We start from the raw sequence: 16,067 nt of genomic DNA on the forward strand, positions 1-16,067 counted from the left end.
TCCAGGTGGTCCCCAGTTAATGATGGAGAGTTGGTAACCAAATGGACCCTTATAGATCTTTAACTCTGTGGCCCTCAGGTTAATGTTAGAATACTGATATATTGGTTTCAGCTGTTTACAATTCCACAACATGCAAACATGACCGCTTTAATTACTTCAGTCTAAATTAGTAGCTCATTGCTCAATAGAAGTAGGCTATAATTAAAGGCATTTGAAATTACATAAAAATGTAAATTTTCAGGATTCCAATTCAAAAATAGCAAAAAATTATTCAAGATTTTTATTCGAATATAGCAAAAATAGACAATCTACCAAAAAGAGTAAAAGGGGTGAGTTGTCTTGTTACCATGTCATGCACATAGCCTCTATTGGTGTCATGATGACATCCTTCTCTGTGTGTAAATGAGTGCTACACATCGTGTACAACACTCTTTGGAAAAAGAGACCATCAGTCAGTCAGTAGGCCAGAGAAGAAAGTAGACAGATAAATAAGACCAAATCAAATACAGCAGCCATGGAGAACCTGGCAGAATGGTGAAATCCATCAAGGACTTCTGCAAGAAATATGGGAGGGGAAGCATTGCCCCTGGTGCTACATTTATAGCTCACTACATTTATAACTCACCTTAGAGTTGAGAACAACAGGTTATAAGGCAGTAGAGTAGTTGTGAAGGTAGGATACACACCGTACATACACCAATGGAGAGAAAACAAGAACTAGAGGGCAAAGATAAGTACAGGGATGCTGAGAACCACTAAATACACTCTGTAATGTTACTACTAATTTATTGAGATTATTTCATGCTTTTGAAGTTGCTGACATTTTGCTGTGCTACAAAGAAATATGCAATCTTTATGGTTTATGGTTTACACAAATGTTAAGAGTGCTGAACTCAAATTGGACCAGATCCTACTCATCTGCAGTTAGTTTTAATATAGAAGCAACTGTAGTTTTCTGAGCAACAGTACAGGTGTGTTATAAAAATATGTTAAATATATTAAATTTGCCAGCCAATTCATGATAAAACAAAAAAATGCTGACTTCACAAAGCAATAAGTAACACCCAATCTACATAATGGACATGGGATAACGGTGCCTCAGGTGAGAGTAAAGGGACCAGGAATATAGAACTATCCGTCACCTAGTCCAGTACACTAGTACAGTCTTATCTTAAAAATCTTGCAATAAATACTATATGAAACCATATAACTTCTGTGACCAAATCAGTTATGTCCAAAATATTTGGATATTGCTCAGTACATTCCAACATTGTTACAATTCTTAGCAGTTTAAAATAAATTAAAAGCAAGCCCATAGTGCAAACACGAGGTACATTTTGCTGATCCACATATCTGCTAATGCAACATTTTCCTACACAGTGAGATACACATCCTACTTAAACTAAAGGGCGATTTATTTTATACGTGGCGAATAGCCGATCTACAAGCTCACGACACGACACTAGAGCCTGACTGATTATTGGTCAGTCAGGCTCAATATTAGACAATAAAAATATTGATATATTGGCCAATATTCATATAAAAAAATTAAGTATTTTGAAACCACGTAACAAGTTTATTGTCCAAAATGACATCAGTGCAGTGGAACAGTAAACTTATAAATATCTATTAAACAATATGCAGCCTAATAAAGCCATTAGCTTCCCTGTGGATCTCTGATGTCATCAACATGACTGTTGATGACATCATGATGATGTTAGTCAAATTTCATTATGAGGACCTTTGGTGTGTCAGTTCTGCGTGCGCACCCCTCTCTGATGTCATCAACATAACTCGGTTGATGACATCATGATGATGTTAGTCGTGACCTAATATGGTGGGACGGTGGAAATGAGATTCGATGTATGACAACTTAACCTCGCATCACCAGACTCGGAGGAAATAGTGACAACTATTCAGACAGACACACCTTAAAAACAAACAAAAACAAATGCCCCAACCCCAATTCATATTAGGGCATTTTCCTGCATTATGTTCTGTAAACAAGACGGGGTGTAATAATGACATGGCTGCCATATTCTGGATCTCACACTCACACATGTATGAGGTCAGTCATTTTGTGATACGACCAACAACGTTCTGTGGCTGTAAAATGGCCGAACAAAAAAACAGACCTTTTCTGAGTGTGACCCTCTTTTCTTCTATCAGTGTATTATGCCATTCATCTATAATAACATCAGTACCATGACGTCAGCTATCTTGATATTTGGACAAAGTTTCAGTCCAATCCGATCTCTAACTTTCAGTATTAAATAAAAAGTTAAAAATGGTTTCATTATTGAAACAAATAATATATAAAACATTGATGTGAAAAATCTGGGACGCTCGTTCTTAGCCTACTGGCAGCATGCACAAGAAATGTATCGGTCTAGCGGTTTGCGAGAATAGCCACAAACAGACACTCTTCTATGGCTTATATCAGGGGAGCGAAGCTGAAGAAAGGTTTTCATACGGCGAACATCAGACAATGACAAAACACACTGATATATCTGAAATAGATCTATGATTGGGTCAATATTGGCTAACCAATATATATTGGTTATAGGCTGTATTACACAGGTTCTCAATGTTGGGTTCCAGGACCACCGTAGCTGTACTGTACACAGACCCTTATGGCCCTGTAACTGAGTTAGTCTACACTGAGAACTGTACATTGTAGATTTGGGTTTCCTCTCAGAATTACAGATCTTCAAGGGTCCAATGGAGTGCTCTATCTATATGAACAGTATCAACTCTCCTTTATGAGATGCAACAGTGTAAAACTAAGCTATTTTGTCAGGGATCTATCTAGGATTGAGAAACTAGAACAGGCCACCAGCCAAACAAATACTAAATGTGTGTAGCTTCTAGCTTCTCTTTATCTAGAACTTGTTGTTTTTGACTATTGGTTGAATTTTAGACTTTCATTCACTGGCCACAGTGACTGATAAAAGTTCTTGAAATTTCAGACATGACTCTTAAAGCTACGTTTTATGTCCTCTCCCGATGGAGAGAGGAAATTGTAAATGTATCACCCACATCTACAGCTCATTGAAGAGGAATATCTTGCCTTGGCCAGGCAAGATATTGGGCATACAATGTAAGAGTAAGGAGACTATCTTCAACAACCATTACAGATGTGCTAGTCATATTGTAGTAATAATGTTAAAATAAGTTCCAGATTGCAGCTTTAAAACTTTTGCCAACCAGCCACTGTGGCGTTAGGTCAGTGACAGTTCTTTGGAAAAAGCCATATTTTCCTTGCAAAACGGTTTACAGTAAGTTGCTAGTGTATGTAATGGTCCATTAGCCAACTAGGCTGGTTGAGCTTTTCAGTTAAGCTTAAGTCATACTCCATCGTATGACAAGTGTCGCACGGCAAAAATAGCAGATCTACAAGCACATAATGCGTTGCAAGCTTGTAGTTCGGTTATCTTCGCCATGCGACACCATTATACGAAAACGGCTTCAGTTTCTTCCACTATGAATACTAGAGCAGAACCACTCTTGTTCCACTCCACGTGTTTGTTAATATAGGCGATATGGAATGATGTCAGTGTCTTTAGTTGGGGATATCAGCACTGTTGTTGCGGTTGCCATATTTATGATGGATAATAAGCAAGACCACACCAAGGAAGAAGCAAACTGAGCCCACGGTGATGTAGGCGATGCCCAGGAATGGATTCTTGCCTCCCATCCACGAAATGGTGCTCAGAATCATGCGCTTCCGTCCCTCAAAGCTGCGTACGGGATAGTCTGGGTTACAGTTGGTTAAGGATATCATTCATTGTTCAGATGCCCGGACCTAGGATTTAATCATCCAAGAGGATTTGCTCAGATTTGTTTAGCAACTCTCAGTAGAAAAAGGTCTACTGTACATAATGCTCATACATGCTCATACATAAAGTATATTAGCAAGCATTTATTTTTTTTATGCCTTGATCGCGTTTGATCCGTGTGAGCACCTTTTTTATCATCATCACCTTATATCTCTGTCGAGCACCTGGTTAGTTTTTCTTTTTCTCCTATATGTGGTATGTGTCTGGTCCGCTAGGCCAGCGGACATATTTTAATGTTTGTTTTTACCTACCTCGTCGTATGACAAAAGTAACGGAAATAGCATTATGAGGCACCGTCAGTTTGTAGATCTGCTGTTTCTTGTTTGCCAATAATAACATGCCCAAATTAGGGATGCCAGGTTTAAAGTAGATCTGTCCGTGGGTTTTATAATTTTATTTGATTATTTAACCAATGAAAAGTATTAACAAGTATTAACTACACTGGATCCGTTGGAACACAGGTTGATTTTTTCCACTTTCCTGAAAACAGTGTTGGAGATAAAAGGTTTCCGTCCGACAGGTGAGTGGTGACGTGTTGCTCGATGTCGTAACTCTTAAAAGAAGGATACTGTAGACAATGTCCAGGGTGTAGTTGCCCCGGGGAAGTGTGGGAATCATGTTGTTTTTCTTCTGGATGATGCGGTAGAGCTTACGGAAGGTTGGCAGAGCGGCTGTTCTCATCCACACAATGAAGTCTTCATTAATGAAGCCGTTATTCTCAGAATCAGAGTCCAGCTCGTAGACAGGCCTATGCCAGTTCACTGGCTTCGTCGTACCTGGTTTGAGATTGAAAAGTGAGTCATACAAACGCAGAGAGAGGACATGAAGGTTTTGTTCATACTGCAGTCAAATTCAATTTGTTTCTCAGATAAGATCTTTGGACTGTCCACACAGTTATTTGCAAACTGTGATGAGATCAGATTTGTGTATTAAGACATCGTCAACCTATCTGCATTGGGTGGGTGCTGTGGTAACGACATATAGGCATGAGTAATGCTTATGTTATTATTATACACGCTCGCCTCGTACAATGGTGTTGCTCACCAAAAACAGATGTACAAGCTCATGTAGATCTACTAGTTTTGTCCCGGGATCTGCATCTGTGAGGCAGCATCACAGACTGTGAGAGATAAATATTCAGCTGCTGGTGGTTTTTGTGTTTTCACCTTGGAAGACAGCTGTGAGGTTAGGGTTGTTGCCTCCTGGGTTCCTGAACTTGACATGCTTGTCTGTCCACCAGGCGATGCCCTGTTTCATCATGGGAATTGGGATCTTTGTACCGTTGGGGTCGATGTAGAAGAGCTCCAATGTGTCTGTGAGAAGAGAGATGGTTCAAAGAGTCTTGTATTGAACCGTGTCACGCTCAGGTATGTATTCCACATTGTATGTTTTTGCTGTAATTGTACTGTATGTTATCATGTATGTGGAAAATAACAATTCTACATGACATTTTGATATAAAAAATTACAATATTCTATATTGAATTATACAACAAAATAGTATTGAAATAAGCAATATTGTATATATTTTTAAAAGTTTGTGGGAAGAACAAACATTCCCATCATAAGTTCAGTGGCGTATCTACAATAAGGTGAGGACAGGTGTCCGGTCCGCCTGTCCAAATCCATTTCTGCCTGGCCAAAACCCATACACAGGACAAAAACAAGACCTGAGAACTAGTGGACAGCGGATTGGCCATTGCGCGTATAGAACGCAACACTCGATCACCCATTGGAATGCAAATGCATGCCTTTCAGCCTTTGTATCCTACTGTCTGGCAGGTATATCTCTTTGAAAACCTTTAGTGCTACTGATTGTGCGCAGGGGGACGACAATTAACACATCTTGTCTGCTCAAAATGTAATTCCTGGAAACGCCACTGCATAAATTCCTTTTGTTGAAACTGGGCAACTATGCCTTGAACCATGGCTACCTGTGAACTTGACGGGCTTGTGTCGTTACCTCAGCTTGGATTTATTTGTACAGTACTATATACACTGTATCACTAGCAATGCGATATAATTATTCTGTGGTGTTATTATTGTCATCAATCTTTGTTTTATTATTGGTTATAATTGGTTTTATTATAAAATGATTGATGCATTTGGAGGTGTTTATTAATTGAATTAGCAGCCTTATAGATGTAAAAGCAATGCTGGTTTTCTATGGCACTGGCTGATCTCACCAGCCTCAGAAAACAACTAAGTGATCTTGTGCCAAAAAATGTTGCAGACGTTACATTACCATTGAACATGCTATTGGCGATGGCTCCACATGGTGCAATTGGCTTGTTTTCGTTGCGTGCATATGGCTCACACTCCTTACTGGGGCTCTGTGAACAGTCAGGATAGAGACAAACTACAGTGAGATGCAAAGACAATTGCAATGTGTCCATTGAGCAATTAGTGCTATTATTTGACTGTCATAATGAATGAATGAATTACTCATAATGATGAACACACACCATAAGGGAGTCCATGTCTCCGTTCAACTGGCTGTCATCTCTAGACTTGACATAGCGCCGGTGATTCTGGTAGAAGTTAGAGAGACCGTAGTACATGAAGACATTGCTCTATGGAGGAAGAGAGGTAGAATCAGAGGGATGGAATTAGGTACCGGTTCAAAATGCTGATAACTAAACAATAGGGGCATCTTGCACAATCTTTATTTACACTGATTTTACCTAAAAGCAAGTGATTTTCAAAGACAGAATGGGAAACGCATTCATAGTGGACAAAAATCAACATTTTACAATTTAGACATTTAGTAGCCTGGCCCAGCCACCATGATTTCTGGTCTATAGGGGTGGGTCGATTTACAGTAAGCAAGGAAAACACAAGCTAATACATCAAATGCATAGAAATAGTCATCTAGGATCATAGGTAGTTAGGTACCAAGAACCTCCTATCATCAATCTAAGCAGTATAATATTGAGAGAAAAAAAATCTATAATCTGTACATTGAAACTATACACACTATACTGACTATAGAATGTCAGGTCTACAAATGACCTGGCACCTGTGTACATCATAACATGCTACCTGTATTTAAGTTACATACAGTATTAGCCTTTGCATAAGCCTGCCAGGTCGTCAAGGCTAGGCAAGTGCTACGGGCTTCGTCTGGGCTAAGGTGGAGTCTGAAGTGGTGAGTCCTCAGACTACGTGGGACTACATGACTTACTTCAAATGGTTGGTCCAGGTGGAAGGGTATTGTGCAGGTACAGGGTTTGGTGCTGTTCCAACTGAAGTTCTGGGAGCAGTTGAAGCAGGGACTGGACATATCTACCCCAGTGTAATCAACCTAGAAGAAGCACAACATTGCATGGAACCAAATGAACACTTAAGTTATAGGCCAGTGACAGTGCAAATGGACTGTTACATGTCCCTTTGGCTCCATTATATTCTCACAGTGAATACATGTTATGGTGCAAGATCACATGATTCCACTCGTGAGTGACTGTCATACAGGCGTGAATAATGTCATTAGAAGAAAAATGTATATCACTATCCTAGATGTACAAAGTCAAAAGTTGTAAATGTGAATTAGTATAAAATGTAACGTTATGGGATTACTAAAGCCTATATATATATTGTTAACATTATGTAGGTAGGCTATACAGTAACATCATAGTCATATGAAATTAGTATAATGTAGGCTTATATGAATCCTATGAATTGAATATACATGACCATATTATAGAAACAAGCCATAGTGTTTCTTGGGGTTTTAATGCTTTTAGCAGACCTTGGCCTAAAGTATGAGCCATATGGGTCTGTGCTTTTTTCTGCAAACTGTTAATCAATTGTGTTCTTCAATTAATCAATGGGATTTACACTTGGAGGATACCTCATACTCCTTGATGTTGTTGGACGTGACGTAGAGGCCGATGCCAATGGGGATGAAGAGGAGACCGATGACAAAGAAGGCTGGCATGACGGTGCCCGCCGTGAGGATGGGCTGCCAGGCGGGCAGCCTCTGCTGCTTAAAGGCCGTGTTGTCCGGCTTCTTGTTCTTCAGCGTGCCGCCGCCGCCATGGGGTCCTCCGGTGACAGTGATGTGACCGTCCTCGTCTTTAGCGTTGTAACTGGACGCCATCATAATGATCGATGGATCGACGGTGGTTTGGTTTTAGTGCTCCTTCTCTTGTTGTTGTCGGTTAACGCGTTCGGTTCAAACTGGCACGTTAACAAGTTCACTTTAACTAATTTAACCCAAAATATATAAACACAGCGACTAATGAAAAATCCTGCTGTCGACTTACATTACAATAAAACGAAGAGCTGATGTGTTGTATGCCATTGCTGATAGCTTACAACAAGAAGCAGGAAGTTTACAAACTGGATTAACGAGTGACGTGAAGTTCTCCCTATGGTGACGTCCAGTGTTGCCAGGTTTTGGAAGAGATACAAGCAACCAGGTCTATGGAAACAAGCCCCAAAACGTAAAATATCTCAAAAATATTCCACATTTGTCACTTTTTTCCCCCTCCAACACTTTTTTTAAATTCCGACTATGAAATTAATAATAACGCTGTATAAAAATGCATTTACAGTGATCAGCCCAGATCATCATTAAGGTCCAGGAGACAGTGAGTGGATCAGATGATTACTGATTACTGATGATTACTTTAATAACGTATTAAACCTCTTGTGAGTCTTGTCACATCAGAATGAAGTGAAATCTTACAATGTCTTGATGTCACTGTGAAAAATGGAGTCATTCTTCCAAGAATTCCATATAAACAAATGAGTTGGACCATTTTATTGTAAGACATATAATAGGCAGTTTTTACACAGTACACAAAATTCAACATAAACCCCTTTAAACTCCCAAAACACTCAAATTTGATTGGCACATTTCTTTGCACTTATACGCACGTATACGCTTTCCCCATAACAACGTTTTCTGTGATAGGCCTACATGATAGTGGAATTTGATAAACAAAAAAAACAAAAACATATAGGCCTATAGGAATGCATATTTTTCTGACATATTCAAATAAAATCCTCATTCTCCTGTTCTCATGTTCCTCGCTGGCAGTACAGGAATAGCACGCACTCATAAATTTGAATAAATTTGGCATGATTATTTTCCATGAGCAATTAAGCTCATTTAGTTTTCTTTATTATTCGACACAGACATGTGTTTTCTTTCTAAAGTATGTATGTGTTTTACATGTATGATATAAACATTTTCAAGCTATAAATGTGTAAAACAGTTAATGATTACAAACATTTTGGTGTCAACAACGTGTGACGTGACACTAATGACTTTAACCACTTTAACCAAAAATAGCAAAAAATACCAGTGTAGATAAATAGCAACGTGTCTATTTTAGCGGTACAACAAGTTGAATTTGTCTCAGCTGACTTCAGGTGTGTGCATCACGCCATCCACTCGTGTCTGGCTCTAACTGCGTATTTCCACGCTTCCACAACCTGGGACATACGGATGGTGTCTGGGAAGCAGGCTTCAACATCAGCCATCACCTCCACTTGCTTGCGGTCCATGTAAGCAACCACCGTATCCTTAACACTGAATGAAGACAAAAAACAGCTTTTGATGTTACTCAAGGCCTATCCTACAAGTCCAAAACAAGGTAATTCCTCTTCCCCAGTCTTCTAATCAATGCATAGTTGCATACATGGGAAACTGGTCGCCCGGGGGCCACATGCACCTTCACTTAGGCCTAGGCTACACGTCTCTGGATCTTTTGCAAAACGCACAATACTTTGTGCGTTTGGGCCTTTCAGCTACACGCAAACGGCATTTTCGGCCACTCAAATGGAATACTGATAGATTATTAATTATTTCAGTCTAAATTAGTAGCATAGTATTAAAATGTTATTGTCCTTTTTTGTGTCCAATGTATATGTATTTAGTTCATAAAGTTAACATAACTATAAGTAAAGGCATTTGAAATTAAATACAGAAACTATAGAAATTAAATACAAATGTTACTTTTCAGGATTCCAATTCAAATATAGCAAAAATAGCTGATCTACAAGCTCAAAACACGTCCCAGTGCGACGCGTTTTGAGCATGTACTGTAGATCGGCTATTTTTGCGACAACAGTTATATGCAATCTGGCCCTCTGGAATGAGTGTGGAAATATAGTGGCTCTCTCCATCATTAAAGTTGCCCACGCTGATGTGTTCGTTTAAAAGAGCTGTCACTATTCTGGTGAAACTCTACAAAGACTGCCAATCTGTTGCTCCATTCTCTGTTATTGTAATACAAATTGACTGCAGGACTTCAAGGAAACTATTTAATGGACAATCTTAAGATGGAAAACACAAAGGCATCTGATGTGGAAAACTACACAATACACAACAACAAACGCAGACAATGACATTTTGTCAGCCTAAACTTCTGAGCTGGACAAATGCTGCATCCTGTCAGTGAGATGGCATCACAGCATCACATATATACTGTACTACTTGTTTTCCTGAAATAACAGGTGTGTCGTCCAGCTCACCTCCAGGTGGGTTTGTAGGTGTCTGTGGCGCGCGGACTCCCCAGACTCAGCAGGATGAACTCATGCATCTCCAGCAGCCATGTGTCCACGTTCCCCTTGGACACAAACCCCTTCATCTGCCTCTCCTCGTCATCGTTCAGTGGCTTCCGGTACTCAACCGAGTGCCCAGAGAATGGCTCCTTTGTTTAGACAGAGAACAACATGCTAGAGAGTTAGAGATACATAGCATCACCTATGAATTCTACTACTACTAGAGACAGGAAATGGCAGGAGTTTGGAATGACATGCAGCAAAGGGCCTCAGGTTGGACTCTGATTCGAACCCAGGGCGGCTGTGCAAAGACTGAGTCTTAATGGTATGCGCTCTACTATGTGAGACAATGGAGCGCCCCAGATGTATATTTTAGGAGCATAGAGCAGTGGTTCTTTAAAGCAATAAACCCCAAGAGGCTGTGTTTTACAGTGATTTTAGAATCTATGGTGTCTTAGCCGTCATAAAATCACTGTAAACCACAGGCTCACATGGCTTATTGGTTAATGGTTATGTGCCTGGCAAGGTTTCATAAAATAAACACAAACACAAACAAAACAATAATTTATTGATAATTATATTCCGCCAAGCAATATATCTTTTCAGCAACACTTATCAGAATGGTTACTGTGAAGAAGGCTTTCACCTAGAGCCTATATGGAGACAACCTATAGCTCCCGAGTTGGTGTTGGCTAGACCTCACTCTCGCAGCAAGAGATAGCTCCATGTATGGAGACAATATCCAGTGCAATATACAGTGCTGACATCATATATGGGTATACACGCCTGGCATCGTCATGGACATGGTACTCAGTTGGCTGGCATCGTCATCATGACACGATCTAGTGAACCATATATAAGAAGAATCTAAAGAAGTTTAGGCAGCTAGCAGCATTTGTTACGCTCATCGCTTTCCATATGGGACAGGATAGGCCTTACAACCCAAAAGTCCTCAGCGATCACAGAAGTTTCTGCATCCCGGTTAAGTTCGGATCGGACACCACTGCAGCGGGCTCTAACGAGACAACCAGCACTGGTTCGAGCTATCAGTTACCAAGCAACACAGAGTACAACAACGGCTTCAAACACAGCTCAGGTAATCATATTCAAGTACTAGAATCCAAATCTTGACCCAAACTTCCAATCCAAATCTTGACCCTCAACCTCAATCAATGCGCTACAGAGAGGATGGTGTGGACATCGTCAAAGGTGAATTTCCCCCCCTCCACATGTGACAAGCCTTGCATGTCGCCTCGCCTAAGTCTGTTGACGACTGTACAGTGGCCAGGGCCAAGCAGGCATTATTATTATGTCACTGTATCAAAAAACATGTTAATCTCTCTGTCTAACATTCTAATTTGTCTTTAGTTTATGAGCCTGCGAGAATTTTAAGATCACAACAGGCTTACCTTATTGAGGCGCAGCATCATCTGAGATTTCAAGGACGACAGAAGTTGCCACAGAGAAATGCAGTGTTTCAGACGGCACCTGCCCAGAGCCTGTGGGAATACAACAGCATATCAACACACTAGATTTATTTTATAGATAGAGAAACACTGAAACCAATAGAAATGTTTTAAGGCTATAAACGTGAGGCGGATTCTAAAATGCTTTCTAAATCAGTAACTTTGGATCCACAAAAATGATATACCTGTATATATTGCGTTAAAAATTATTCAACATTTTCACGATTTTTCAGAGAATGTAAAAAAATAGCAGATGTACAAGCTCGCAGTGCTGCACGAAGTGGCACAGGGTAAGTTTTGGATGTGCTATGTTTGAATAGCCAACGTACAAAACCTAAAATGGCACAGATGCTTTCTCGGTTTCAATGGGTTTAAGAAACAATTTGGTTCTATAAACAACCACGCAGATTATTTTTTAACGAGCCATATACAATTCTTCTGGGCATTCAGAGAGCTCCACACAGACATAGAAACTCTTCACCCCCTGACCTTTAGGACATGAGTGTCAATCTGATCTGCCATCTTCAGCAGTTCCCTGAGGTAATCGGCCAGTGACATCATGTGATCTCCAGCAGTCATGGAAAGGAATCCCAGGACCAGCTCCACAACCTTCAGAGCATCGCACAACAAGTCGTAGGATGCCAGCTCTCTGGAGAGAGCGTTTCTGGTCAGAGAGCTCAGAGACTCCTGGGGACAACAATATATCAACATGTACACCATTTGGCAACCTTTTTTGACACGCATTGAGAGGATGAACGCAGCTGACATCAACAATCCTTAACTTATTACACTGACCCTACTGTAATTGTTTTTGTTTTTATATATATTGTTTTATTATTATTATTAGTTTGCATACTGTGTCCAATATTTGATTAATGTCTTCTATTATGTCTATTATGTATATTTGTATGTGCCTTTTATTTCATATGGTACAAGATACCAGGGTTGTGGCTCTTTCAGAGCGGGAACTCGGGGGAGGGGAGGGGGAAAAAAATGAAAAATGTTCGAAAAATGTTGTATGCTATGCCATGTGAAAATTAATAAAGAAACTTTGATCAAAAAAACAAAAACAAATTAACACCATTACTTGGGGTGGGACACACATTTACATTATGAAAAAACAAAACAAAAAAACATTTATATTATGAAAGAGTATACCGGCCGACAAGTATTGTATTGTGTACTTTGCTTTTTTAATGGATAGAAGCATGTAAAGTTGTAAACCCATATTACAACGTTTCATTCAGTAGAAAAATTAACTTTTGCATAAAAGAAACATAATGTAAACACTTACCTGAGTCACCTTTCCTTGAATAGCTTTGAAGATGTTGTCATAGTCTCTCTCTTGTCTGCTGAACAGAGTAGGAACTCCCTGTAACAAAGAACAGTGGGGTTTAGGAAAGAGAGATCCACAGATGTCTGTAATCACTTTCAGTACATGTAGTTCATTCAATAGTATAGATCTCTTCATTTCATTCTCATTTTAGGTAGTTCCATATGGCTAACAAATGTATCCAGAGTGAAAGTGAAAATTAAAGATCAGTGAAAGTAAATATTAACAGATGTTTAACTTTTTCTCTTGTCTTGTCACATGTAGACAAATAATGATTTTCCTTTTTTTTATTAACCCCTGTGACAAACTGCTACCTATATGACTAGGTCTCAAGCGTTTAAGAATCTGTGTGACTCACGGCCCGTGTTATTAAAGGTTTTCCCTGAAGGAAACGGCTGAGGATCTGTTGCTGGATCTTGGGCAGGTTGTATTCTGTGTTCACGGTCCCCTGGCCCTCCAGGCTGTACTGGCAGTTGGACAGGATGAGAGGCAGCAGGTCTTTGTCCAGCTCGTATCGGATGACGTGCTGCTCCGTCAGGTCTGCCACGGCCACCTTGTAACCACTGGAACATCAGAAGCAAGTCGCATGGATTAAAGCTAAATTAACTCACGACTGAAAATTGGCCAAGTCAGTGTGAAAGGAGCCTCCCACACGAACGCCGTTTCCTAATTCTAAACAATTAACACAATATGTAACATTATGATTGTTTTAGTATTGTAATAGCGTTCTTTCCGTTCCACATACAGCCATCCAGGAAAAGAAAACACAGACTGAGACTTTAACCTTTGCCTTTATAAAATATCCATGACCATTAGGGTTTTATGGAACATGCTTCTTAACATATCGCTAGTTTGACCACATCAAATGCTCTAATTTTTTAGAAGTCACACTGTGTGAAGTGAGGGGCGCTCTTATCATTGTGACCTAAAATAGACACTATGGCCCTCATTTATCAATTGAGTGTAAAATCTGCCCCCAAATTCGAGTGTAGGTTTTTGTAGTACACTCACGTGTTTAAGACGACGTTTGTGGACGGTAACCTAAAACTGGATGTAGGAGGGCGCCCCTCAAATAATTAATAATAATAATTAATTAATAATAATTAAAAAAAAGCCTATCTACAAGCTTATTCGGATATTTTCGCTGTGCAATATGCTTCCATAGAAGACATGCTGGCTTCTATGGAATCCAAGTGACTGAAATCAGCCGTGGCGACTGAGAACTTGAATCCATGAAGTCAGGACTGCAGGATTGAACCTGCTGTCTCTGCATTGTGCATCACAGAACCTGATCCGACATGTACCTGCAGTCCTCCTTGGTGTGACGGTCCACAGCGTAGACTAGCTCGTTGTGCAGTGACAACAGGTGGCTGAGCAGAGCGGTGGCACACAGGCCCGCTCCCTGTCGCCGGGGGAGAAGGTACTGAAGGTCACTGCTCAGGTCCAAATCCTTTCCACAAAACTCCTCTGGGATTTTCATCTCACCTGCAAGTCAGGGGAGGATACAGCGGTGAGAAACGTGTTCTTTCAAATGTATTTGTATTTAATTCAGCCCCACAAAAACAAATGTCAGGAAAAAAAAGAAAAGTAAAAAACATCCAAAATAGTACTCATCAACATATCAAATGCTCATAAATCATCTATGTTCGCTATTCATTGCACGACTACGAATATACTTAATACAGGGATTAAGTGGTTAAAAGTGATGGACTCACTGCTGGCTACAGACACTCTGAGGAGGTTCCATGTGTTCAGGAAGATATTAATGTGTTTTTCATACCACGTCTTCATTCCTGGAACAAAACATTAGTTGGTTACATTACATCTCATCTGGACCATTGTGGAACAGAAAAGGGACACAAGGATTCCGAACATTTGTCGACATCTCAACATATAGACAGACTATGGTGCAAAAATACAGTAGACTATGGTGCAAAAATACAGTAGATGTACTATTATTAATCATCATGGCCGATGATGATACCTTCTGTCTGTCTGCCAATGAATTCTTCAATGGAACCAAGTATCTCATCAGATGCATTCTGGAACCTTCTCACCAGGTTCTTCTGAAGGTTCAGTATGTCTGGAAGGAACTTAATCTGTCGAAATTCTGTCTCCTGTAAAAATAACAAAAAAATGTTGCATGAGCAAGTTGCATGACGCATGGGCCATGTTGCATGGGGCACGGTGCAGACCTCAGATTGAATCCTGCCTCTCTCTCTCTCTCTCTGTCTCTCTCTCTCTGGCGGCAGTGGTTCAGGGGTGGAGTGGCCGGTAGAGTGGCCACATGTTCCCAGTTCGATCCTGGGCTCCCCCAGAGTTACTGTCAAAGTATCCTTGAGCAAGACTCTCAACACCTTTGCTCTCGATGTGCAGGTTGGTGCCTTGCATGGTTTCCTCCGCCATTGGTGTATGAATGTGTGTGTGAATGGATAAATGTAATGCTCAATCTATGTAACCATCATTTGCCATTTCATGGGAGCTCAGCCAGCTTCTCACCTTCTGCAGAAACCTCCAGAGCAGAGGAAGGTTCTCCTTCTGGTCGTGGTGCTCCACTATGTGTTTGAGGCTGAGCAGGGAAAGTCTCTCCCTGCAGCTCCACACTGCCGAGCAGTGGAGCTGGGACCCTCGAGGCAGGGAGGTCAGCATGGGGACCTCATCCTCATAGGTCAGGCTCATGAGGAGGTTTGACGAGACACGAGAGTCTGTCCTGATAGCGGTGTTGACGTCCCTTAGCACACCATCAAGATCCTGATGACAAACAGAGACTCAAAACATGAACAGCTGTATGAAATCTCTATTGTGTTTGTGCTGTATTGGTGCATTTGTTGAATTGTTATAATCCTGTCACTTTAACTTGTGGGAATGATAACATTTCCATTCTACTGTGTGTGTCACAGTAGAATGTCATGCAGCA

At 40.4% G+C, this 16,067-nt stretch overlaps 2 protein-coding genes across 2 annotated transcripts in view; both read right to left on the reverse strand.

Annotated features, from left to right (window-relative positions):
* Nucleotides 1-769: 769 nt before the first annotated feature.
* On the reverse strand, nt 770-8,190 carry LOC308334753 (cell cycle control protein 50A-like). Its single transcript, XM_080791566.1, has 7 exons — nt 7,689-8,190; nt 7,023-7,142; nt 6,304-6,411; nt 6,084-6,171; nt 5,006-5,152; nt 4,409-4,615; nt 770-3,756 (listed from the first exon to the last, which is right to left on the reverse strand). Exons 1-7 carry the CDS (start codon nt 7,938-7,940, stop codon nt 3,563-3,565), a joined length of 1,116 nt encoding a protein of 371 aa, XP_080647692.1. The 5' UTR covers nt 7,941-8,190; the 3' UTR covers nt 770-3,562.
* A 991-nt stretch (nt 8,191-9,181) lies between these two features.
* Nucleotides 9,182-16,067, reverse strand: part of LOC308334086 (E3 ubiquitin-protein ligase rnf213-alpha-like) — a gene marked incomplete at its 5' end in the record, with an annotated part of 41,155 nt that continues 34,269 nt past the window's right edge. The window contains 10 exon segments of the mRNA XM_080790674.1: nt 9,182-9,377; nt 10,322-10,500; nt 11,761-11,850; nt 12,307-12,504; nt 13,112-13,189; nt 13,509-13,713; nt 14,455-14,635; nt 14,866-14,943; nt 15,135-15,267; nt 15,650-15,901. Coding sequence (XP_080646800.1) covers nt 9,227-9,377; nt 10,322-10,500; nt 11,761-11,850; nt 12,307-12,504; nt 13,112-13,189; nt 13,509-13,713; nt 14,455-14,635; nt 14,866-14,943; nt 15,135-15,267; nt 15,650-15,901 — 1,545 coding nt within the window. The 3' untranslated portion in view covers nt 9,182-9,226.

This window comes from Protomyctophum bolini, assembly GCF_963924005.1.
Source record: "Protomyctophum bolini genome assembly, chromosome: 19".
In the NCBI taxonomy this organism is placed as follows: Eukaryota; Metazoa; Chordata; class Actinopteri; order Myctophiformes; family Myctophidae; genus Protomyctophum; species Protomyctophum bolini.

What these genes read in the sequence shown, in the direction of transcription:
- LOC308334753 (XM_080791566.1), bottom strand. Translation starts at nt 7,940, where the DNA reads ATGATGGCGTCCAGTTACAACGCTAAAGACGAGGACGGTCACATCACT. An exon ending in GAGACATGGACTCCCTTATG is followed by an intron (nt 6,172 to 6,303) that starts GTGTGTGTTCAT and finishes GACTGTTCACAG; the next exon opens with AGCCCCAGTAAGGAGTGTGA. An exon ending in CCTCACAGCTGTCTTCCAAG is followed by an intron (nt 4,616 to 5,005) that starts GTGAAAACACAA and finishes ATCTCAAACCAG; the next exon opens with GTACGACGAAGCCAGTGAAC.